Source organism: Salvelinus alpinus, chromosome 9 (genome assembly GCF_045679555.1).
Source record: "Salvelinus alpinus chromosome 9, SLU_Salpinus.1, whole genome shotgun sequence".
Lineage (NCBI taxonomy): Eukaryota > Metazoa > Chordata > Actinopteri > Salmoniformes > Salmonidae > Salvelinus > Salvelinus alpinus.
In genome coordinates, this window is record NC_092094.1 from 28,349,031 (window position 1) to 28,374,368 (window position 25,338).

A 25,338-nucleotide genomic window follows, 5' to 3' on the forward strand; every position below is an offset into this window, starting at 1 on the left:
CGAAATAGAAAGCCGATTCTAGATTTGATTTTGGATTGGAGATTAAGTGAGTCTGGAAGGAGAGTTTACAGTCTAGCCAGACACCTAGGTATTTGTAGCTGTCCACATATTCCAGGTCAGAACCGTCCAGGGTGTGACATTGTGTATGAGCTTGTGGGTCGGTAGCTGTAGCATTTCTTGCGGTGGAAAAAGGATACCACCTTCCTGATCCTCCCAAGGAGGCGGTCCATCTGGTCCACTGAGATTCCCCTTTGGGATGCTAAATAGATCACGTGCAAAGCAAGCTATCTGTGGCCACAGTCCAGCTTCTATCACTGCATTTACTTTGCATTATCTGTGGAGATTGGGATATTGCTATTGGGCCTCTCTAGCTTCCACTCTTCTAATGCTCCTAGCAGTACCTGCGCCAGATTTGTGCCTGTGTGACTCTGAGGGAGCATGTCTGTAGCACCGGACTTCGCAACTGCCACTCCTCTGTGGTGTAGTGAGAAGTCAGTCACATAGCTTTCCATTGCCCTGGAGGTCCACCCGTATGTGGTGAGGGCAACAGAGGATGCCTTGGATAATTAGTCAACAATTTTCATCTTTTCCTGTTCATAAAGATCTGGCACGATCTTCATACTGAAGTAAGGGGATTTCCTAGCGTGGCTCAAGCAATTTCACCATATTTTTAAATCCTTTGTTTTCCACAACAGAGTATGTGCGCTATTGTTCAGATGTTGCCCTACCGGAGTTACACAGTAATAGCGTCACTGCTATTAGCTTCACGACATACTATGGAACGCCGTTTGGGTCTTTGCGTGTCAAAAATATGACAAATAATTTTGTAGCGTGGCTCAAGCAATTTCACCATATTTTTTAATCCTTTGTTTTCCACAACAGAGTATGGTCTCATGTCTGCAGCGGTAAACATCCCAATAGATTTGGTGAAGGCTTTAGCCCAGTCTGATTCTGCAGCAAAGGGCTGCTTAAATGCCGCGGTGAAAAGTTGTCTCTTGGCTGAGTTGGCTCCTGTCACTGACACACCAGGTTGATGACGCTTTAAATGTTTGGCCATGCTCGATGTATTTCCATGATCATACAGCTTTCTTGCGGCACAATGCCTACACACCGTAATGGTGATGTCCACCCCCCTTCTTCTGTCATCATATTTGACAGGGAAGCCAAAATGCTCCCATACATGAGACTTAAATGAAGCGGGAGGCTTTTCCAGTTCTTTAGCTCCTCCACTAGCCATGGCTGTCACTGCTCTTTTTTATTCTTTGCTTTTTGCAACACGAGCATCCAGGATTGATTCAACATGCCTCGTTCACGTGAACAGTACACACAACTGCTTTTAAAAAAATTATCAAATCAACCTTCAGAGTAAAACACAGCACGCATCTGTCTTGTCTTAACTTTTCACTGCAACTCTGCATCGATATTTAGGGAATTACTACTTTAAAAAGTAACAGCGGCAGTAAAACTGTATTTCACACTATGATGGTTAAACTTTGCAATTGATCCGCGGTTCACATCCGTGCCGAACCGTGGGGGCTGATCCGTACGGATCAACTAGGGTCCGTTACACCACTAATAGTCACTTTAAAACTTTACCTACATGTACATATTACCTCAACTAACCGGTGCCCCCGCACATTGACTGTGTACCGGTACTCCCCCCCCCCCCCCCCCCCCCCCCATATAGTCTCACTATTGTTATTTTACTGCTGCTCTTTAATTACTTGTTACTTTTATTTCTTATTCTTACCCCAATTTTTTTTTGCTGCATTGTTGGTTGAGGGCTGATAAGTAAGCATTTCACTGTTATCTGGCACATGTGACTAATAAAATTTGATTTGATTTGACATATAGTTGCAAGAGAAAGTTTGTGAACCCTTTGGAATTACCTGGATTTCTGCATTGATTACTCAAAATGTGGTCGGATCTTCATCTAAGTCACAATAATAGACAAACACAATCTGACTAAACTAATAACACACAAACAGTTTTATTGAAGACATTGAGTAATTATTCACAATGCAGGATGGAAAAAGTGAGTGAACCTCTGTGTTAACGACTTCTCCAAAAGCTATTTGGGGTCAGGTGTTTCAATTAAGATGAGATTGGAGGTGTGGGTTGCACAGGTGCCCTGCCCTTTAAATAAATGCACACAAAGCCTGGTTACTGACAAATGTGTTCTTCTCCAGAAAGATTGGTTAGTGTGAACCATGCCTCGATCCCAACAACTTTCACAGAGCCTTAGAAGACACATTATAGAGATGCACGAAGATGGAAAAGGTTACAAAAGCATTTCTAAAGACCTTGGTGTTCATCATTCCACGGTAAGACAAATTGTCTACAAATGGAGAAGATTCAGGACTGTTGCTACTCTCCCTAGGAGTGGGTGTCCTGCAAAGATCACTCCAAGAGGAAAAAAGGGCAATCATGAAAGAGGTGAGAAATAACCAAAGGGTAACAGCAAAAGACCTCCAGAAAACTGTACAAACAATGGAAGTCTGTGTCCATGTGTCCACTATCAGAAAAACACTGAACAACAATGGTGTTCATGGATGGTCACCATGAAGGAAACCACTGCTGTCTAAAAATAAAAATTGCGGCATGTCTCAGGTTTGCCCAAGACCGACCACCTAGATGTTTCACAACGCTTCTGGGAAAATGTGCTGTGGACAGATGAGATTTATTTGTTTAAATTTGGGGAAAATGCCACAACGCTATGTGTGGAGGAAAAAGGGCACTGCACACCAACACCAAAACCGCATCCCAACTGTGAAGCATGGTGGAGGGAGCATCATGGTTTGGGGCTGCTCTGCTGCCTCTGGGCCTGGACACCTTGTAATCATTGAAGGAACAATGAATTCAAGTGAATCAAGACATTTTATAGAAGAATGTCAGGGGAGCAGTCTATGACCTCAAGCTTAAGAGAGGTTGGGTGATGCAACCTTTCGGTTACTAGCCCAATGCTCTAACCACTAGGCTACCCTGCCGCCCCTGAAATGCTGTGGCATGACCTGAAGAGGGCTGTGCAATAAAGACAACCCAGAAATATTGATGTACTGAAACAGATTTGAGGGTAGGAATTAGGGACACACAATATATCAGTGAACATATCGGTTATTGGCCGATATTAACTAAAAATGCCAACATCGATATCGGCCCAATGTCTAGTTTAACGCCGATGTGAAAAACCGATGTCAAAGCTGTCGTGCATACCTATATAACGTAGGTACATGACGTAATGACGCCACATAAAACACAACATTCCTAACCTAGCCCACAATGTCTGCTGTGTGGATCGAGCAGTCAACAAGTCGAGCAGTCATTCGTGGGTGATGTTGGTTTTCGCGACTGGTTGAGCACCGGTACATACTAACGTTACCAAGTGCACTATTGTTCAGATGTCGCCCTACCGGAGTTACACAGTAATAGCACCACTGCTATTAGCTTCACGACCTACTATGGAACACCGTTTGGGTCTTTGCGAGTCAAAAAAGATATGACAAATAACACTATTTAACAATAACACTATTTGACGCGTTAAATAAGCTTTTAGTTTGACACGGCAAATAACAGTTCTATTATAGATTGTGTGTTCTGAATTTGCACGTGCAAGCCAAGCGCCACCACTACTATCAGTAGCACTGTCAAAGCTATACAAAAAAGTCTGCAAACAAGCAAACACCGGCCACGAACGATGTTGGTAATAATGCATAATTTCTTCGACCGCAACTTCTGGGGTAGCTAGCTTGATTTAGCTTGGTACCTAGCTAGCACCAATACAACCAGCCTGAAAACAATGACCAGTAGAACCTGCAGTCATTTTCACTATTCTTAGCACTGACATAGGAATCCTTGTGAGTAATTATTAGCTAGGTAGCCACTTGTTGTTCGCCTATTGAAATTGAACTTTAGTTCATGAAAATTAATAGCTAGCCAGCTACTTAACCATGTTGCCCAAAGCTAACGTTATAAGCAGCCAGCTAGCTTCATCTGGCTAGTGAGGCTCGACCTGACCAGATTATGTGTTGTGAAGCTAACCAGAAGTAGGATTAGGCACAATAGCGCAATTTGCGGTCTGCCTTTCAAAATACAAGTACCTCTTTGAAAGTGATGCAGAATGTTACAATTAGTGGAATCATGCCATATTTATACTAGATAACGTTAAACAAGGTAGGAATGTGAAGCAATGAAATTGGGTATCAGTCTACTCGGTGACACCAACAGAACACAACTGTCAAGAGTTCATCCAACCTCTCAGTTCCACCACCCACATATGCGATGACATCACCTGGTTTCAATGATGTTTCTAGAGACAATATCTCTCTCATCATCACTCAATACCTAGGTCTACCTCCACTGTATTCACATCCTACCATACCTTTGTCTGTACATTATTCCTTTAAACTATTTTATCGCCCCCAGAAACCTCCTCTTACTCTCTGCTCCAGTAGCTCTAGGCGACCAATTCTCATAGCTTTTAGCCGTACCCTTATCCTACTCCTCCTCTGTTCCTCTGGTGATGTAGAGGTGAATCCAGGCCCTGCAGTACCTGGCTCCACTCCTATTCCCCAGGCGCTCTCTTTTGATGACTTCTGTAACCGTAATAGCCTTGGCTTCATGCATGTTAACATTAGAAGCCTCCTCCCTAAGTTTGTTTTGTTCACTGCTTTAGCACACTCTGCCAACCCGGATGTTTTAGCCGTGTCTGAATCCTGGCTTAGAAAGACCACCAAAAACTCAGATATTTTCATCCCCAATTACAAGATTTTCAGACAAGATAGAACGGCCAAAGGGGGCGGTGTTGCAATCTACTGCAAAGACTGCCTGCAGAGTTCTGTCTTACTATCCAGGTCTGTTCCCAAACAATTTGAACTTCTACTTTTAAAAATCCACCTCTCTAAAAACAAGTCTCTCACCGTTGCCGCCTGCTATAGACCACCCTCTGCCCCCAGCTGTGCTCTGGACACTATATGTGAACTGATTGCCCCCCATCTATCTTCAGAGTTCGTGCTGCTAGGCGACCTAAATTTGAACATGCTCAAAACCCCAGCCACCCTACAATCTAAGCTTGATGCCCTCAATCTCACACAAATTATCAATGAACCTACCAGGTACCACCCCAATTCCGTAAACTCGGGTACCCTCATAGATATCATCCTAACAAACTTGCCCTCCAAATACACCTCTGCTGTTTTCAACCAAGATCTCAGCGATCACTGCCTCATTGCCTGTATCCGTAATGGGTCAGCGGTCAAACGACCTCCACTCATCACTGTCAAACGCTCCCTGAAACACTTCAGCGAGCAGGCCTTTCTAATCGACCTGGCCGGGGTATCCTGGAAGGATATCGATCTCATCCCGTCAGTAGAGGATGCCTGGTCATTTTTTAAAAATGCCTTCCTCACCATCTTGAATAAGCATGCCCCATTCAAGAAATTTAGAACCAGGAACAGATATAGCCCTTGGTTCTCTCCTGACCTGACTGCCCTTAACCAACAGAAAAACATCCTATGGCGTTCTGCATTAGCATCGAACAGCCCCCGTGATATGCAACTTTTCAGGGAAGCCAGAAACCAATATACACAGGTAGTTAGAACAGCCAAGGCTAGCTTTTTCAAGCAGAAATTTGCTTCCTGCAACACAAATTCAAAAAAGTTCTGGGACACCGTAAAGTCCATGGAGAATAAGAACACCTCCTCCCAGCTTCCAACCGCTCTGAAGATAGGAAACACTGTCACCACCGACAAATCCACTATAATTGAGAATTTCAATAAGCATTTTTCCACGGCTGGCCATGCTTTCCATCTGGCTGCCCCTACCCCGGACAACAGCACTGCCCTCCCCTCTGCTACTCGCCCAAGCTTCCCCCATTTCTCTTTCTCCCAAATACAGTCAGCTGATGTCCTAAATGAGCTGCAAAATCTGGACCCTTACAAATCAGCCGGGCTAGATAATCTGGACCCTTTCTTTCTAAAACTATCTGCTGAAATTGTTGCCACCCCTATTACTAGCCTCTTCAACCTCTCTTTCGTGTCGTCCGAGATCCCCAAAGATTGGAAAGCAGCTGCGGTTATCCCCCTCTTCAAAGGGGGGGACACCCTTGACCCTAACTGCTACAGACCTATATCTATCCTACCCTGCCTTTCTAAGGTCTTCGAAAGCCAAGTCAACAAACAGATTACCGACCATTTCGAATCCCACCACACCTTCTCCGCTATGCAATCTGGTTTCAGAGCTGGTCATGGGTGCACCTCAGCCACGCTCAAGGTCATAAACGACATCGTAACCGCCATCGATAGGAAACAATACTGTGCAGCCGTATTCATTGACCTGGCCAAGGCTTTTGACTCTGTCAATCACCACATCCTCATTGGCAGACTCGACAGCCTTGGTTTCTCTAATGATTGCCTCGCCTGGTTCACCAACTACTTCTCTGATCGAGTTCAGTGTGTCAAATCGGAGGGTCTGTTGTCCGGGCCTCTGGCAGTCTCTATGGGGGTGCCACAGGGTTCAATTCTTGGACCGACTCTCTTCTCTGTATACATCAATGATGTCGCTCTTGCTGCTGGTGATTCTCTGATCCACCTCTACGCAGACGACACTATTCTGTATACTTCTGGCCCTTCTTTTGACACTGTGTTAACAACTCTCCAGGCGAGCTTCAATGCCATACAACTCTCCTTCCGTGGCCTCCAACTGCTCTTAAATACAAGTAAAACCAAATGCATGCTCTTCAACCGATCGCTGCCTGCCCCTGCCCGCCTGTCCAACATCACTACTTTGGACGGTTCTGACTTAGAATATGTGGACAACTACAAATACCTAGGTGTCTGGTTAGACTGTAAACTCTCCTTCCAGACTCACATCAAACATCTCCAATCCAAAGTCAAATCTAGAATTGGCTTCCTATTCCGCAACAAAGCATCCTTTACTCATGCTGCCAAACATACCCTTGTAAAACTGACCATCCTACCAATCCTCGACTTCGGTGATGTCATTTACAAAATAGCCTCCAAAACCCTACTCAATAAATTGGATGCAGTCTATCACAGTGCCATCCGTTTTGTCACCAAAGCCCCATATACTACCCACCACTGCGACCTGTACACTCTCGTTGGCTGGCCCTCGCTTCATACTCGTCGCCAAACCCACTGGTTCCAGGTCATCTACAAGACCCTGCTAGGTAAAGTCCCCCCTTATCTCTGCTCGCTGGTCACCATAGCAGCACCTATCTGTAGCACGCGCTCCAGCAGGTATATCTCTCTAGTCACCCCCAAAACCAATTCTTCCTTTGGACGCCTCTCCTTCCAGTTCTCTGCTGCCAATGACTGGAACGAACTACAAAAATCTCTGAAATTGGAAACACCTATCTCCCTCACTAGCTTTAAGCACCAGCTGTCAGAGCAGCTCATAGATTACTGCACCTGTACATAACCCATCTACAATTTAGCCCAAACAACTACCTCTTTACCTACTGTATTTATTTTATTAATTTATTTTGCTCCTTTGCACCCCATTATTTTCTGTCTCTACTTTGCACTTTCTTCCGCTGCAAACCAACCATTCCAGGGTTTTTTTTTAGTTTTATTTTACTTGCTGTGTTGTATTCACTTCACCTCCATGGCCTTTTATATTTTTATTTATTTATTTTATTTATTTATACATATATTTGTTTGCCTTCACCTCCCTTATCTCACCTCACTTGCTCACATTGTATATAGACTTATTATTTTTTTTTTTTTCACTGTATTATTGACTATATGTTTGTTTTACTCCATGTGTAACTATGTGTTGTTGTATGTGTCGAACTGCTTTGCTTTATCTTGGCCAGGTCGCAATTGTAAATGAGAACGTGTTCTCAATTTGCCTACCTGGTTAAATAAAGGTTAAATAAAAAATAAATAAATAAATGCAAATATTAGCGTTGTAGCTCTTATCGCGGGACTGTGACTGTGTGAAATCACCTCCCCAGTCAGCCTATTGTGTGTATTGACATTCATATTGCACTGTACAGCTTTACCTAAGGATTGGGGATCAATGAAATGGGGTAACAGTCTACTCAATACCCAAGCTATTTTTTCCCAACGTCATCCTCAGAGTTATCAGACTCCAAAACATCCACGCAGTATTGTTTTTACTCTGAAATAGTGTTCAATACACACAAGTTGACAATAAATGTTTTTCAATTCACAGTTGTTTCAGGGTCCCACAATAAGAGCTACGACGCTAATGTTCTCTGGGTGTCACTGAGTAGACTGATACCCCATGTCATTGATCCACAATCCATAGGTAAACTGTACAGTGAAATAACTATGCCCCCCAATGCAATTCTAAAGTATAATAGATCGTGTGATTTCAACAGATTTTTGTCAAATTACCAAATGATTGTCTTTTATTGATTTTATATAACATTCCAATCTCGTTTAGCATGATCTATTCAATTATGGCATAATTCTATTATTTGTATTAATTTGCATCACTGTCAATGACACTTTTAATTTGAAGGCTAACCTAAGTCCACTATTGTGGCTAATCCTTATTGTGGCTAGCGTCACATAGATGGGTCCCACCACCATTAATCAAATAAGAACTGTCTTATAAATGAGTTATTTTAGATGACACCTAGCTATATAGTTAGCTAGCTAACTATAGCTACTGAAACAGATGTTGTTTTGCCATGTTTTTGGGGAAGAACATTGTTTGCATCCATGAGCTAGCTAGCTTTTTTTATGACCAGCACAGTAGGTGCACGAGACAATTTTATCAGCATCATAGCATATGAATCGTTGTGACATATGAAATACGAGAGATTGATTACACTATGTGTAATAACTACTTAAAAAATGTATGAACGCATTAAATGATTATGTGATGTGCAGTCATATTCAGGTCTTGATTGGTTAACAAGCTTATTTGACACGTCAAATAGTGTTATTTGACGTTTATCTTTTTTGACATGCAAAGACCATAGAAATCCTGGTTGAGAATGAAATGACTGAACAAATGAACAACGAAACAGCACAGCAAGTAAGTGAGTTGTGATTATGTTTTACTGGTAATGGGGACATACTTAAATGACAACAAAATCATTTTTTGGTATGTGTGGTGTAACCTTCATTTAACTAGGCAAGTCAGTTAAGAACAAATTCTTATTTACAATGACGGCCTACCCCAGCCAAACCTGGACAACGCTGGGCCAATTGTACACCGCCCTATGGGACTCCCAATCACGACTGGATGTGATACAGCCTGGATTCGAACCAGGGACTGTAGTGACGCCTCTTGCACTGAGATGCAGTGCCTTAGACCGATGCATCCGCGTGTGTCAACTATTTAACTGTACTAGAATGCTTGAAAGGGCGCAAAAATGTTAAATATCGGTATCGGATTTTTTGGCAAGGAAAATATTGGATATCAGTATCGTCCAAAAATGTCATATCGGTGCATCACTAGTAGGAATGATTCAAAATTCCTCCTCAACGTTGTGCAAGTCTTATAAGCAGCTACAGGAAACGTTTGGTGGAGGTTGTTAAAGGAAGATCTACAAGTTACTAAATTCAAGGGTTTACTTTTTCCAGCCTGCACTGTGAATGATTACTCAATGTCTTCAATAAAAATGTGTGTCATTAGTTTAGTCAGATTGTGTTTGTCTATTATTGTGACTTAGATGAAGATCAGACCACATTTTATGAGTAATCAATGCAGAAATCCAGGTAATTCCAAAGGGCTCAAACTTTTTCTTGCAACTGTAGGTCGTAATATGGCTATGGGTCGGGGGGCTTGGCTTCCTCAGTGATTTTACCCACGCACCGCTACTGCCTATTTGTTGTTTATCAACTACGTGGAAATTCCCACACCCAATTTGTGAATAAGTACAAGTAGCCTTTGTCATTCTTCGGAGGTGAAACCTAAACTCGCTAGGACAGGAAATTACATTGAAATAGCGGCAGGAACTTCCTCTGGAGGGTCCTTTAAAACCCTTAGACTAAAATGTGTGTGCCCCCGCGGAAATCTCAATCCATCACATCCGCAGATATCGCCCTTCTGTATCTGCAGTGAAAGGTGGCAGAGCTAGAGTGGTGTTTGTCAGATCATGAGACATCCCGAAAATCGCTCTTCTCACGAAAACTGTAGCGTCTGTAGCGTTCGAACGGGTTGGCCTAAAAACTATTATGAAAACACTATTGAAAGATGAGACTCATGAATAGGATGGTGCACTCCGTTTTGCACAAGATTCATCTGAAGGTCCCTGGTACCATACCAGTATGGAGATAGTTTACTGCCTAAAATAAGGGGATAAATACATGTACAAATAAAAATTGTTTCCTGATCTTTATCTCTCTCAAATATAGGACAGACACTTCAGAATAAACTTCCTTTTGATTTTTTGGGGGACTATCTGTTGTTCCATGTAGTAAATCAGCCATTCAATGAGTTTCTATTGGCTATGAGCAACAATGCCAAATTCATGCAATCATTTTTTTTTTTCATGTTTATTTTATTTTATATACCTTAAGGGTCTTAAAATTCTAAATCAAATCGCTAAATAATCGTTGGTATCACAATCTTAAAACAATTCCATATGTTAGCTTAGAACCCCCCCTTGTTTAGACAGGGCTTCGATTCTAGAGAGTTATTAAACACTGCCCTCTCACCATTCGGTTTACAAATCTCCGCTGACCTCACATATCAACAATCTTTAACCTCTCACCTGCCTTACCTCAGGAGGCCTGACGCCGCATGCAAACACAAACAGGAAAACACCTCAAATGCGCAAGTTGATTATGTTCTTGTTTGTAATGTGTAAGCCCAGTCCCACAGTCATCCAACCACTATTACTCAGGCTTTATTTGGGAGATTACATTTACAACTGTACTTCTTAAAGCCCATTTTAACTCATGCTTCTCTGCCAGATATCACTGAGTTGGTACATGCCACTGTAATGATAAAAGCTTTGTTTACCTAACCCGGTGTACATCTCATGCAGCCGTGTGATAGTGTCTGCTAGTAGAGACAACTCTGAAACCTGTGCAAGCTCTGTAACAAAACAAACTGCTGCCGTGTGTTTATTCTTAACTGTAAAACTGGAACTAGGAGGGAATGACCTCTTAAGGTTAAAACGTGAGGAACTCAACCATCTGTGGTCATGCAGATTTGCTACTTTTTAACCCGCTCACAAGGTGAGTAGTCATGTAATTGATCAAGGGAATTCATCTAGCCATTCAATAATATTGAGAAAATGTTTTGAATAAATAATTAATTCATACCAGCAACATCTAGCAGTAGCAAGTGTCTGTCTTACGCTCCAATTCACATAGCTAATGGCAACCGAAGCCCACTAATAATCCTTCAACATGCTGCAATGTTTGTTCACATGATAGAATCACATTAAGTAGTAAGTGACGGCCTTTCAGCTTCAGCATCGCTGAATGCTCAACCATGTGGTGTCTCACAGAGAGCAGTAGACCTTTCAAACTATCTGCAGGGAGGAAGGAAACAGGGTTGCTAGGATACAAGACTAAGAATCCCTGGTCGAGAGGAAATATAAATGCAGATTCTGAAAGTAAACAAAAACACAGAGAAGAGTGAAGGAGTCACTATCAGAACCTACTGAAGAGTCAAGGTGTCACACTAGCAGAGCCTAGTGAAGAGTCAATGATTTACATTAGTAGAACCTAGGGAAGAGTCATGCACTTCAAAGTCACACATATACATCAGCACCAGTGTGTGTAAGTGGCTGGTACTGAGGTGGTGATTCTTTGGGATGATTATAAAGCATTCTCATCTATCCACTGACCTGAGTGTTGAAGTTGGCCATGGTGGTGGTCTCTATATCCTTCTTCCCCAGCACCTCCATCTTGACCGGCGCGTTGGGGAACTTGTAGGAGAAGTAGTCCAGAAAGTCTGGTAGGTAGGAGGCCGCTCCATGGATGATGCCCATGACGTAGTGGGCCGCTTCAGCTTGGTCCTCGCTGAATGACAGGGTGACAAATTCCTGGGCGAAGCGCTGCATCTCGGCCGGGGAGAGACAAGCCAGCTGCTGGCAGTAGGCGTGGGCCACCGAGGCTCCTCCGTTGGCCTGCTGCTCCACGTGGATCAGATGGCCAAACTCCAGCCCTGACATGCCCTGGGACTGGGCACTGTGGAGGGGGGAGCCGTAGCCCAACCTCTCCCTGACCATGGAGGTAGTGGAGGTGGACACGGAGGTAGTAGTGGTGATGCTGGAAGGATCCTGATGGGGACTTGGGAAGGTGTGGAAGAAACTGTTATTGGTGTTGTAGTTACTCCTGTCTGGTGTGTTGAGCAGGTCCGGCAGGTCCACAGACACACCAGAACACACCGTCTGACTGGAGCGGTGGTACATCTTGGGCCGGCTGCGTCTTTCCCTCTCACAGTCTTTGTGCTTCTTTTTCTTCTTCTTCTTTAGCTTTTTCAAGAGGAGCTCGTCCTCCGAGTTGACTTTTGGCTTCTCTGTTGATTCTGCAAGGAAGAGAAGACAGTGTAAGCCAACAGGTGTAAATAAGATGTGTGCATGACCTACCTACTTCACAGCTTTTGACTCAATTTATTATGAGGGAAACTAAAACAGTGTCAACAACTCACCTATTCACCATTATTTATTTTTAATCCATACCTTTCAGTGGAGATTTCACCTCTCTGTTCTCCCTCTCATTCACAACCATAACTTGGTGTTTCTTCTTCTCCCTGTCCCTCTCTTTATCACTCTCCTTTCTCTTCTCTCTCTCATCTTTGCCAGTGTGGTCTAAAATACAGAAATTTAATACAGTTTAAGTAACAAACACATTGATTCTGAACCATCAACATTTAATTCAACTTAATCTCAACTGTAGGCCTTTCTGTCAATCAGTGGTATAATAATCTACTGGGCCTAGTAGCATTATGTAGGCCTACTGTACAGTAGCACTGCTTAACTAATGTTATCAGCTGGCTTTAGTTATTTCAAACATAGTTTTTACATTCCATCTGTGAATCAAAAGACTGACAATGTTGACCCTACCACACGCTGTATCACCGTTCTCCGTCTTTGTATGGCAGCTCCCAGGGTTCACTTTCTCCATGAGTGAACTCTGCGTTTTAGCGCTCTTCTCCTTTTCCTTGTGCCGTTTCTCATTCGGTTTCTTCACTTTCGCAGGAGAGGCAAGAAAGTTGCTGATCTTGAAGATCTTTCGTGTGAGAGCTGGCGCGGTGGAGTTGCTCGGCTTGGCCGGGCCGAAACTCCATTTCGCTGGGCTTCCATAACTCTGCTTCCCGTTGTGTTTTTCCCCTGCACACACTAAGTCCCCGTTCAATTTATTGTGTTTCAAACTCTTCTCCTCGATTCGGACTTTCTTTGGCGGTGGAGGGTAGACGTCATTGGAAGACTGTAGTCGACTCTCTGGTGGTATTTTGGGTGCCAAGGGGTTTAGGGGATTTGTTTTGCCATTAGCTGAGAAATGCATGGAACCTACGGACTCGGCCATCTTGGAAGTTTCTATTTTTTACGCTCACACGTAGCTGCTGCGTGACTGAGAGACAGAGGAGGGGCGGTCCCTTGTGTAGTACGTCAGAAGACAAGAAGCGGGGGGTGAAAACAGTAAACACTGTTGTTTACATGTTGCAAGCGGGAAAATCGAGATGTCATTTATACAATTTACACTATGCACAATGTAAGTCAACTACATTCTTACAATGCATTTATATAATGGACATTGTCACTGTAACGTTATCTCAATGTGAGAGATATACTTGAGATAGTGAAATAAATGAGGACATTAGAACATTTTTATTTAACTAGGCAAGTCTGTTAAGAACAAATTCGTATTTACAATGACGGCCTACCCCAGCCAAATCCCAACCCAGACGCTGGGCCATTTGTGCGCCACCCTATGGGACTCCCAAACACGGCCGGTTGTGATACAGCCTGGAATCAAACCAGGGTCTGTAGTGACACCTCTAGCCCTGAGATGCAGTGCATTAAACCTCTGCGCCACAAAGATGTGAGTATTTGTATTTATTAAGTATCCCCCAGCAGCTACTCTTCCTGAGGTCCAGCAACATTAAGGAAGTTATATATTATTTAAAATATTACATGACATTACATTTCTTAACACTTTATCCAATACATTTAGTGAATTCCCTCAGGCCACTATTCCACTATCACATATTTACAATACAACATCTATGTGTACGTGTGTAGAGTGTGTGTCTTATGTGTCTCTGCCTGTGCCTGTGTGTGTGTCTCTTCAAAGTCCCTGCTGTTCCATAAGGTGTATTTTTATCTATTTAAAAAAAATCAGATTCTACTGCTTGCATTAGTTACCTGATGTGGAATAGAGTTCCATGTAGCCATGGCTCTATGTAGTACTGTGCACCTCTCATAGTCTGTTCTTTACTTGGGGATTGTGGGGTATGCATGGGTTTCCGAGCTGTGTGCTAGTAGTTTAGCAGACACCTTGGTGCATTCAGCATGTCAACACTTCTTACAAAAACAAGTAGTGATGAAGTCAATCTCTCCTCCACTTTGAGCCATGGGAGATTTACATTCATATTATTAATGTTAACTCTCCATGTACATTTAAGGGCCAGCCGTGCTGCCCTGTTCTGAGCCAGTTGTAATTTTCCGAGGTCTCTCTTTGTGGCACCTGATCACAAGACTGAACAGTAGACCAGGTGCAACAAAACTAGAGCCTGAAGTAACTGCCTTGTTGATAGTGTTGTTAAAAAGGCAGAGCAGTTCTTTATTATGGACATACTTCTCCCCATTTTAGCTACTGTTGTATCAACATGTTTTGACCATGACAGTTTACAATTCAGGGTTACTCCAAGCAGTTTAGTCACCTCAACTTGCTCAATTTCCACATTATTTACTACAATATTTAGTTGAGGTTACAATATTTAGTTGAAACTAACTGCAGCTCTTTGTTAAGTGTCGCAGTGATTTCACTCCCTGTAGTATCTGATGTGTATAGTGTTGAGTCATCCGCATACATAGACACAATGGCTTTACTCAAGGCCAGTGGTATGTCATTAGTAAAAATTGAAAAAAGTAAGGTGCCTAGACAGCTGCTCTGGGGAATTCCTGATTCTATGTTGGAGAGGCTTCCATTAAAGAACACCCTCGGTATTCTGTTAGACAGGTACAGTTGAAGTCAGAAGTTTACATACACCTTAGCCAAATACATTTAAACTCAGGTTTTCACAATTCCTGACATTTAATCCTAGTAAAAATCCCCTGTCTTTGGTCAGTTAGGATCACCACTTTATTTTAAGAATGTGAAATGTCAGAATAATAGTTGAGAGAATTAATTATTTCAGCTTTTATTTCTTACATCACATTCCCAGTGGGTCAGAAGTTTACATACACTCAATTAGTATTTGGTAGCATTGCCTTTAAATTGTTTGACTTGGGTTAAACATTTCGGGTAGCCTTCCACAAGCTTCCCACAATACGTTGGGTGAATTTTGGCCCATTCCTCCTGACAGAGCTGGTGTAACTGAGTCAGGTTTGTAAGGCCTCCTTGCTCACACACTCTTTTTCAGTTGTTCCTACACATTTTCTATAGGAATGAGGTCAGAGATTTGTAATGGCCACTCCAATACCTTTGTTGTCCTTAAGCCATTTTGACACAACTTTGGAAGTATGCTTGGGATCATTGTCCATTTGGAAGACCTATTTGCGACCAAGCTTTAACTTCCTGACTGATGTCTTGAGATGTTGCTTCAATATATCCACAACATTTCCTGCCTCATGATGCCATCTATTTTGTGAAGTGCATCAGTCCCTCCTGCAGCAAAGCAGCCCCACAACATGATGCTGCCACCTCCATGTTTCACGTTTGGGATGGTGTTCTTCGGCTTGCAAGCCTCCCCCTTTTTCCTCCAAACGTTTCATCAGACCAGAGTAAATTTCTCCAAAAAGTACGATCTTTGTCCCCATGTGCAATTGCAAACCGTAGTCTGGCTTTTTAATGGCGGTTTTGGAGCAGTGGCTTCTTCCTTGCTGAGTGGCCTTTCAGGTTATGTCGATATAGGACTTGTTTTACTGTGGATATAGATACTTTTGTACCTGTTTCCTCCAGCATCTTCACAAGGTCCTTTGCTGTTGTTCTGGGATTGATTTGCACTTTTCGCACCAAAGTACGTTAATCTCTAGGAGACAGAACGCGTCTTCTTCCTGAGCGGTATGACAGCTGCGTGGTCTCATGGTGTTTATACTTGCGTACTATTGTTTGTACAGATGAACGTGGTACCTTCAGGCATTTGGAAATTGCTCCCAAGCATGAACCAGACTTGTGGGTCTACACTTTTTTTCTGAGGTCTTGGCTGATTTCTTTTGATTTCGCCATGATGTCAAGCAAAGAGGCACTGAGTTTGAAAGTAGGCCTTGAAATACATCCACAGGTACACCTCCAATTGACTCAAATGATGTCAATTAGCCTATCAGAAGCTTCTAAAGCCATGACATAATTTTCTGGAATATTCCAAGCTGTTTGAAGGCACAGTCAACTTAGTGTATGTACATTTCTGACCCACTGGAATTGTGATACAGTGAATTATAAGTGAAATAATCTGTCTGTAAACTATTGTTGGGAAAATCACTTGTGTCATTCACAAAGTAGATGTCCTAACCGACTTGCCAAAACTATAGTTTGTTAACTAGAAATGTGTGGAGTGGTTGAAAACTAGTTTTAATGACTCCAACCTAAGTATATGTTAACTTCCGACTTCAACTGTAAGTCTTTATCCACAATATAGCAGGGGGTGTAAAGCCGTAACACATACTTTTTTCCATCAGCAGACTATGATCGATAATGTCAAAAGCCTCACTGAAGTCTAGCAAAACAGCTCCCACAATCTTTTTATCATCAATTTCTCTCAGCCAATCATCAGTCATTTGTGTAAGTGCCGTGCTTGTTGAGTGTCCTTCCCTATAAGCGTGCTGAAATTCAGTTGTCAATTTGTTTACATTAAAATAGTATTGTATCTTGTCAAACACCATATTTTCCAAAACTTTACTAAGGGTTGGTAACAGGCTGATTGGTCGGCTATTTGAGCCAGTAAATCGGGCTTTACTATTCTTGGGTAGCGGAATTACTTTTGCTTCCCTCCAGGCTTGAGGGCACATACTTTCTAGTAGCTTACTTTTTCTAAAAGTGGCAATATCGTCTGCTATTATCCTCAGTAATTTTCCATCCACATTTGTTTGGTTATCCTTGCTTGGGAACTCAGTGTACTATCACTACAATTTGAGGCAATATGAATGGGATGAGATCACGGCCATGCTGAAATATTAAAATGTGCCACACGGTGGAAGCAGAACTGAACAATGACATCACCTACACCTCCATATACAGTGCCTTCAGAAAGTTTTCATACCCTTGACTTATTCCACATTTTGTTGTGTTACAGCCTGAATTCAAAATGGATTCTATAGATTCTATAGATTTTCTCTCACTCATCTACACACAATAACCCATCATGGCAAAGTAAAAAAATGCTTTTTGAAATGTTTGCTAATTTAATGAAAAAGAAATACATAATTATCTAATTTACATAAGTATTTACACCCCTGAGCCAATACATGTTTGAATCACCTTTGTCAGCGATTTGTTTTTCTATTTATTTTTGATCCCCATTTGCTGCTGCCAAGGCAATCTTCCTGGGGTCTGGCAGTTATACAATTTTAAATATTACAATTCTGTCACGCCCTGACCTTAGTTAGATATGTTTTCTGTATTATTTTGGTCAGGTCAGGGTGTGACGTGGGTGGGTATGCGTGTTTTGTGTTGTCTCGGGTTTTTTGTAGATCTATGTTTTTTTTGGAAGTCTAGGTTATTGTAGGTCTATGGTGGCCTGAATTGGTTCCCAATCAGAGGCAGCTGTTTATCGTTGTCTCTGATTGGGGATCCTATTTAGGTTGCCATTTTCCATTTAGGTTTTGTGGGTTATGGTCTATGTGTAGTTGCATGTCAGCACTCGTTTGATTAGCTTCACGTTCGTTTTGTTAGTTTGTTTAAGTGGTCTTCGTTAATAAAAGAACAATGTATTCAAATCACGCTGCGCCTTGGTCTCCTCACTACGACGAACGTGACAAATACATTCATAACAGATTCACAACACACTAAGTGTGTGCCCTCAGGCCCCTACTCCAATACCAATTTGTTAATTTGTTTACTGTAAACTAGCATTGTATCTGGTCAAACACTATTTTTTCCAAAACTTTACTAAGGGTTGGTAACAGGCTGATTGGTCAGCTATTTGAGCCAGTAAAGGGGACTTTACTATTCTTAGGTAGCGGAATGACTTTTGGTTCCCTCCATGACTGAGGGCTCACACTTTCTAGTAGGCTTAAAGATATGGCAAATAGCAGTGGCAATATCATCCGCCATTATCCTCAGTAATTTTCCATCCAAGTTGTCAGACCCCGGTGGCTTATCATTGTTGATAGACAACAATACTTTTTTCACCTCTTCTACACTCACTTTACGGAATTCAAAATTACAATTACTGTCATAATTTGATCAGATATACTTGGATGTGTAGTGTCAGCGTTTGTTGCTGGCATGTCATGCCTAAGTTTGCTAATCTTGCCAATGAAAAAATCATTAAAGTTGTTGGCAATATCAGTCGGTTTTGTGATGAATGAGCCATCTGATTCAATGAATGATGGATCTGAGTTAGCCTTTTTTCCCCAAATGTATCTTTGTTTCATAGTGTAGTTTCTTCTTCTTTTTATTCAGTTTAGTCACATGATTTCTCAATTTGCAGTACGTTTGCCAATCGGTTGTGCAGCCAGACTTATTTGCCATTCCTTTTGCCTCATCCCTCTCAACCATACAATTTTTAAATTCCTCAACAATCCACGGGGATTTAACAGTTTTTACAGTCATGTTCTTAATAGGTGCTTGCTTATTAGTAACTGGGATAAGTGTAACAGTATAACTTTAAACCGTCCCCTCGCCCCAACACGGGCGCGAACCAGGGACCCTCTGCACATATCAACAACGGTCGCCCACGAAGCATCGTTACCCATCGCGCCACAAAGGCCGCGGCCCTTGCAGAGCAAGGTGCAACACTACTTCTAGGTTTCAGAGCAAGTGACGTAACTGATTGAAACGCTAGTAGCGCGTACCCGCTAACTAGCTAGCCATTTCACATCCGTTACACTCACCCCCCTTTCAACCTCCTCCTTTTTCCGCAGCAACCAGTGATCCGGGTCAACAGCATCAATGTAACAGTATAGCTTTACGTCGTCCCCTCGCCCCGACACGGGCTCGAACCAGGGACCCTCTGCACACATCAACAACTGACACCCACGAAGCGTCGTTACCCATCGCTCCACAAAAGCCGCGGCCCTTGCAGAGCAAGGAGCAACACTACTTCTAGGTTTCAGAGCAAGTGACGTAACTGATTGAAACGCTACTAGCGCGTACCCGCTAACTAGCTAGCCATTTCACATCCGTTACATAAGCAATTTCATAAATGTGTCAAGTGCAACATCTGTTTGCTCCTCATTACACACTATGGCCCAACACATATTCTTTACATCAACAACATAGGAAGCACTACAAAACTTATTGTAGGACCTCTTATACACTATATTTGGCCCAGCCTTTGGAACTTTGGTTTTCCTAGATATGGCTACTATAGTGTGATCACTACATCCAATGGATCTGGATACTGCTTTAAAGCAAATTTCTGCAACATTAGTAAAGATGTGATCAATACATGTTGATGATTTAATTCCTGTGCTGTTTGTAACTACCCTGGTATGTTGACTGATAACCTGAACCAAGTTGCATGCACTGGTTACAGTTTTAAGCTTTTTCTTAAGTGGGCAGCTTGATAAAAGACAGTCAATATTTAAATCACCCAGAAAATATACCTCTCTGTTGATGTCACATACATGATCAAGCATTTCACACATGTTATCCAGATACTGACTGTTAGCACTTGGTGGTCTATAGCAGCTTCCCACAAGAATGGGCTTTAGGTGAGGTAGATGAACCTGTAGCCATATTACTTCAACAGTATTTAACATCAGCTCCTCTCTAATCTTTACAGGAATGTGGTTCTAAATATGAACAGCAACACCTCCACCACTGGCATTTCTGTGTTTTCTGTAAATGTTATAACCTTGTATTGCTACCACTGTATCATCAAAGGTATTATCTAAGTGAGTTTCAGAGATAGTCAGAATATGAATTGAATCTGTTACTAGCAAGTTCTTAATTTCATGAACCATGTTTCTTAACCTGTTCCGCTAGCGGAACCCCTCTCCAACAGACAATGAAATTGCAGGGCATCAAATACAAATCAACAGAAATCTCATAAATCACATTTCTCAAACATACAAGTATTAGGCACCATTTTAAAGATACAATTCTCGTTAATCCAGCCACAGTGTCTGATTTCAAAAGCTCCACAAACGATTATGTTAGGTCACCACCAAGCTACAGAAAAACACCGCCATTTTTCCCGCCAAAGAGAGGAGTCACAAAAAGCACAAATAGAGATAAAATGAATCACTAAACCTTAGATGATCTTCATCAGATGACACTCATAGGACTTCATGTTACACAATACATGTATGTTTTGTTCGATAAAGTGCATATTTATATCAAAAAATCTCATTTTGCATTGGCGCGTTACGTTCAGTAGTTCTAAAACATGCGGTGATTGTGCAGAGAGCCACATGAATTCACAGAAATACTTATTATAAATGTTGATGAAAATTCAAGTGTTATGCATGGAACTTTAGATACACTTCTCCTTAATGCAACCGCTGTGTCAGATTTCCAAAAAACTTTACGGAAAAAGCATAATCTGAGTACGGCGCTCAGAGCCCAAACCAGCCAAAATAAATATCTGCCATGTTGCGCAGTCAACATTAGTCAACAATAGCATTATAAATATTCACTTACCTTTGATGATCTTCATCAGAATGCACTCCCAGGAATCGCAGTTCCACAATAAATGTTTGTTTTGTTCGATAATGTCCATCATTTATGTCCAAATAGCTTCTTTTGTTAGGGCGTTTGGCAAACAAATCCAAAAGCGTTCAGGTCCAGTCGGACGAAAAGTTAAAAAAGTTAAATTACAGGTCGAAGAAACTTGTCAAACTAAGTATAGAATCAATCTTTAGGATGTTTTTATCATAAATGTTCAATAATGTTCCAACCGGAGAATTCCATTGTCTGTAGAAAAGCAATGGAACGAGAGCTACCTCTCATGTGAACGTGCGTGACTGAGAACGAGGCTGCTGCCAGACCCCTTAGTCAAACAGCTCTCATTCGCTTCCACTTCACAGTAGAAGCCTGAAACAACGTTCTAAAGACGGTTGACATCTAGTGGAAGCCTTAGGAAGTACAAAATAACCCATATCCCACTGTGTATGCGATAGGGACTGTCACGCCCTGACCTTAGAGATCCTTTTTATGTCTCTATTTTGGTTGATCAGGGCATGAGTTTGGGTGAGCATTCTATGTCTGGTGTTCTATGTTGTCCTTGTTTTGTATTTCTATGTGTTTGGCCTGGTATGGTTCCCAATCAGAGGCAGCTGTATATCGTTGTCTCTGATTGAGAACCATACTTAAGTAGCCTGTTCCCACCTGTGTTTGTGGGTAGTTGTTTTCTGTTTTGTGTGTCGTCACCTTACAGAACTGTTCGTTTGTCGTTTTGTTGTTTTGTCAAGTGTTTCGTATTTTATTAAAAGTAATATGAACACTTACCACGCTGCACCTTGGTCCTCTTCTCCTTCTCCCGATGACGTTTGTTACAGAACTACCCATCACCAAAGGACCAAGCAGCGTGGTGGATTGGACTCCTGGACATGGGAGGAATTCTTTGACGGCAAAGGACCCTGGGCACAGCCGGGAGAGTATCGCCGTCCTAAAGAGGAGCTGGAGGCAGCTAGAGCGGAGCGGCGACGCTACGAGGAATTGGCTCGAGGAAAAGTGCACGAGAGGCAGCCCCAGAATTTTTTTGGGGGGGGAACACGAGGAGATTGGCGGAGTCAGGTAGGAGACCTGAGCCAACTCCCCGTGCTTACCGTGGCGGGCGTCGTACTGGTCAGGCACCGTGTTATGCCATGGAGCGCACGGTGTCTCCAGTACGTGTTCTTAGCCTGGTGCGCTATATCCCAGCTCCTCGCATCGGCTGGGCTAGAGTGGGCATCGAGCCAGGACGGAGTGTGCCAGCCCTGCTCTCCAGACCTCCAGGACGTCTCTACGGCCCAGGATATCCTGCGCCGGCTCTGCGCACTGTGTCTCCAGTGCGTCCTGTGCCTGCGCCCCGTACGTGCCGGGCCAAAGTCACCATCCAGCCAGGACAGGTTGTGCAGGCTCTTAGCTCGAGACCTCCAGTGCGCCTCCACGGCCCAGTGTATCCGGTGCCTCGGCCAAGGAAGAGGCCTCCTGCATGTCTCCCCAGCCTGGTGAGTCCTAGGCCTGTGCTAAGCCCTAACCCTCCTGCATGTCTCCCCAGCCTGGTGAGTCCTGTGCCTTCTCCCAGAGCCAGGCCTCCTGTGTGTCTCTCCATTCCAGTGATGATCCATGGCAAGAAGCCTCCAGTGATGATCCATGGCACGAAGCCTCCTGTAATGATCCATGGCACGAAGCCTCCAGTGATGATCCATGGCACGAAGCCTCCAGTGATGATCCATGGCACGAAGCCTCCAGTGATGATCCATGGCATGAAACCTCCAGTGATGATCCATGGCACGAAGCCTCCTGTGATGATCCATGGCACGAAGCCTCCAGTGATGATCCATGGGACGAAGCCTCCAGTGATGATCCATGGCATGAAGCCTCCAGTGATGATCCATGGCAAGAAGCCTCCTGTGATGATCCATGGCACGAAGCCTCCTGTGATGATCCATGGCACGAAGCCTCCTGTGATGATCCATGGCACGAAGCCTCCAGTGATGATCCATGGCACGAAGCCTCCAGTGATGATCCATGGCACAAAGCCTCCCGTGACGCCCTCTAGTCCGGAGCCTCCAGCAACGGGCTTCAGTCAGGAGCAGCCAGAGTCTCCCTCCTGTCCGGAGCAGCCAGAGTCTCCCTCCTGTCCGGAGCAGCCAGAATCTCCCTCCTGTCCGGAGCAGCCAGAGTCTCCTTCCTGTCCGGAGCAGCCAGAGTCTCCTTCCTGTCCGGAGCAGCCAGAGTCGCCCTCCTGTCCGGAGCAGCCAGAGTCGCCCTCCTGTCCGGAGCAGCCAGAGTCGCCCTCCTGTCCGGAGCAGCCAGAGTCGCCCTCCTGTCCGGAGCAGCCAGAGTCGCCCTCCTGTCCGGAGCAGCCAGAGTCGCCCTCCTGTCCGGAGCAGCCAGAGTCGCCCTCCTGTCCGGAGCAGCCAGAGTCGCCCTCCTGTCCGGAGCAGCCAGAGTCGCCCTCCTGTCCGGGGCCCGCTGCGAGGGTCCCCGCTCCAGAGGCGCTACCTAAGTGGGCCAAGACTAAGGTGGAGCGGGGTCCACGTCCCGCACCAGAGCCGCCACCACGGTGAAATGCCCACCCAGACCCTCCCCTATAGGTTCAGGTTTTGCGGTCGGAGTCCGCACCTTTGGGGGGGGGGAGGTACTGTCGTGAGTTTGGGTGGGCATTCTATGTCTGGTGTTCTATGTTGTCCTTGTTTTGTATTTCTATGTGTTTGGCCTGGTATGGTTCCCAATCAGAGGCAGCTGTATATCGTTGTCTCTGATTGAGAACCATACTTAAGTAGCCTGTTCCCACCTGTGTTTGTGGGTAGTTGTTTTCTGTTTTGTGTGTCGTCACCTTACAGAACTGTTCGTTTGTCGTTTTGTTGTTTTGTCAAGTGTTTCGTATTTTATTAAAAGTAATATGAACACTTACCACGCTGCACCTTGGTCCTCTTCTCCTTCTCCTGACGACGTTCATTACAGGGGCTGAGTTCAAAAACTACAAACCTCAGATTTCCCACTTCCTGTTTGGATTTTTGCTCAGGTTTTTGCCTGTCATATGAGTTCACTTAAAAAGATGAGAGAGGCCTGTAATTTTCATCATAGGTACACTTCAACTATGACAGACGAAATGAGAAAAAAAATCCAGAAAATCACATTGTAGGATTTTTAATGAATTTATTTGCAAATTATGGTTGGTTATGTTTTAGTTAAAATAACAAAGCAAGTGTTTCCAGCATGCAGTGTTCAGCTGCACACTCTGATGACGTAGATTACAGCTGTGAGTTTTAATGAGTCAATCTCTAAGAGCTTTGCACACCTGGATTGTACAATATCTGCCCATTATTATTTTCAAATTGCTTCGAGCTCTGTCGAATTGGTTGTTGATCATTGCTATACAACCATTTTCAAGTCTTGCCATACATTTTCAAGCAGATTATATTCAAAACTGTAACTCGGCCAATCAGGAATATTCACTGTCTTCTGGCCTTGTGTTTTAGGTTAATGTCCTTCTGAAAGGTGAATTTATATTTGTATTCAGACCTTTTACTATGAGACTTGAAATTGAGCTCAGGTGCATCCTGTTTCCATTGGAGTCCACCTTAGGTATATTCAATTGATTGGACATGATTTGGAAAGGCACACACCTGTCTATTTAACACACCACAGTTGACAGTGCATGTCAGAGCAGAAAGAAAGCCATGAGATCGAATGAATTGTCCGTAGAGCTCCGAGGCAGGATTGTGTTGAGGCACAGATCTGGGGAAGGGTACAAAAACATTTCTGCAGCATTGAAGGTCCACAAGAACACAGTGGACTCCATCATTCTTAAATGGAAGAATTTTGGAACCACCAAGACTGAGCAATTGGAAAGGGAAGTTACCAAGAACCCGATGGTCACTCTCAGAATTTTGAGACCTGAATCTGAGAAGTTGAATATATTCAACTTTTGTAAACTTAAAATGACAGTTTGTAAACTTAATACGCAGATAATGAATGCAATAAACAGTGAAAATGAATATATAAGTATTGAATTTGAATAATACATTTGTAATGGATCCCCCCAGTACTGCTGCTCATTTCGTTCACCAGCTCCGGAGGTCTACGTCACCGGCCTTCTAGGTGTCACTGAACTGGATCATTACCACCAACCCCGGTCTGTCTTGTCTCATTACGCACACCTGGTTCCTATTCCCCCTGATTAGTATGTGTATAATTGTGCTCTCTGTTCCCCATTGTCCTTGTCGATTATGGTTCCATTGTTCTTGTGAGTACCTGTGCTCTGTGGTATCCGCTTTCATGCTACGTTTACTTTGCATTGTATTACAGTTTACGTATTGTGTTAGTTTTGCCCTGGAGTTCCGGACCATCGTGGCCTCCACCGGATGGAACAAGTCGGCTCTGGTCACCATTTTGTTTTCCG

The 25,338-nt window shown here is 43.4% G+C and overlaps 2 protein-coding genes across 4 annotated transcripts in view; one reads left to right on the forward strand and one right to left on the reverse strand.

Moving 5' to 3' along the window:
• The window catches only part of LOC139584584 (lysine-specific demethylase RSBN1L-like), a 34,895-nt gene extending 21,332 nt beyond the window's left edge, over nucleotides 1-13,563 (reverse strand). The window contains exons 1-3 of one of the 3 annotated variants that reach the window (XM_071416606.1): nucleotides 13,019-13,563; nucleotides 12,635-12,763; nucleotides 11,798-12,480 (exon numbers count right to left, since the gene is read on the reverse strand). In XM_071416606.1, coding sequence (XP_071272707.1) covers nucleotides 11,798-12,480; nucleotides 12,635-12,763; nucleotides 13,019-13,481 — 1,275 coding nt within the window. In that variant the 5' untranslated portion in view covers nucleotides 13,482-13,563. The remainder of the gene's footprint in view (nucleotides 1-11,797; nucleotides 12,481-12,634; nucleotides 12,764-13,018) is intronic. The other 2 variants (XM_071416607.1, XM_071416608.1) reach the window with 2 other exon arrangements.
• Nucleotides 13,564-13,612: 49 nt separating this feature from the next.
• On the forward strand, nucleotides 13,613-24,758 carry LOC139584585 (uncharacterized). The gene is made up of 2 exons (XM_071416609.1): nucleotides 13,613-13,997; nucleotides 21,782-24,758. Exon 2 carries the CDS (start codon nucleotides 22,091-22,093, stop codon nucleotides 23,498-23,500), a length of 1,410 nt encoding a protein of 469 aa, XP_071272710.1. The 5' UTR covers nucleotides 13,613-13,997; nucleotides 21,782-22,090; the 3' UTR covers nucleotides 23,501-24,758.
• The last annotated feature ends 580 nt before the right edge of the window (nucleotides 24,759-25,338 follow it).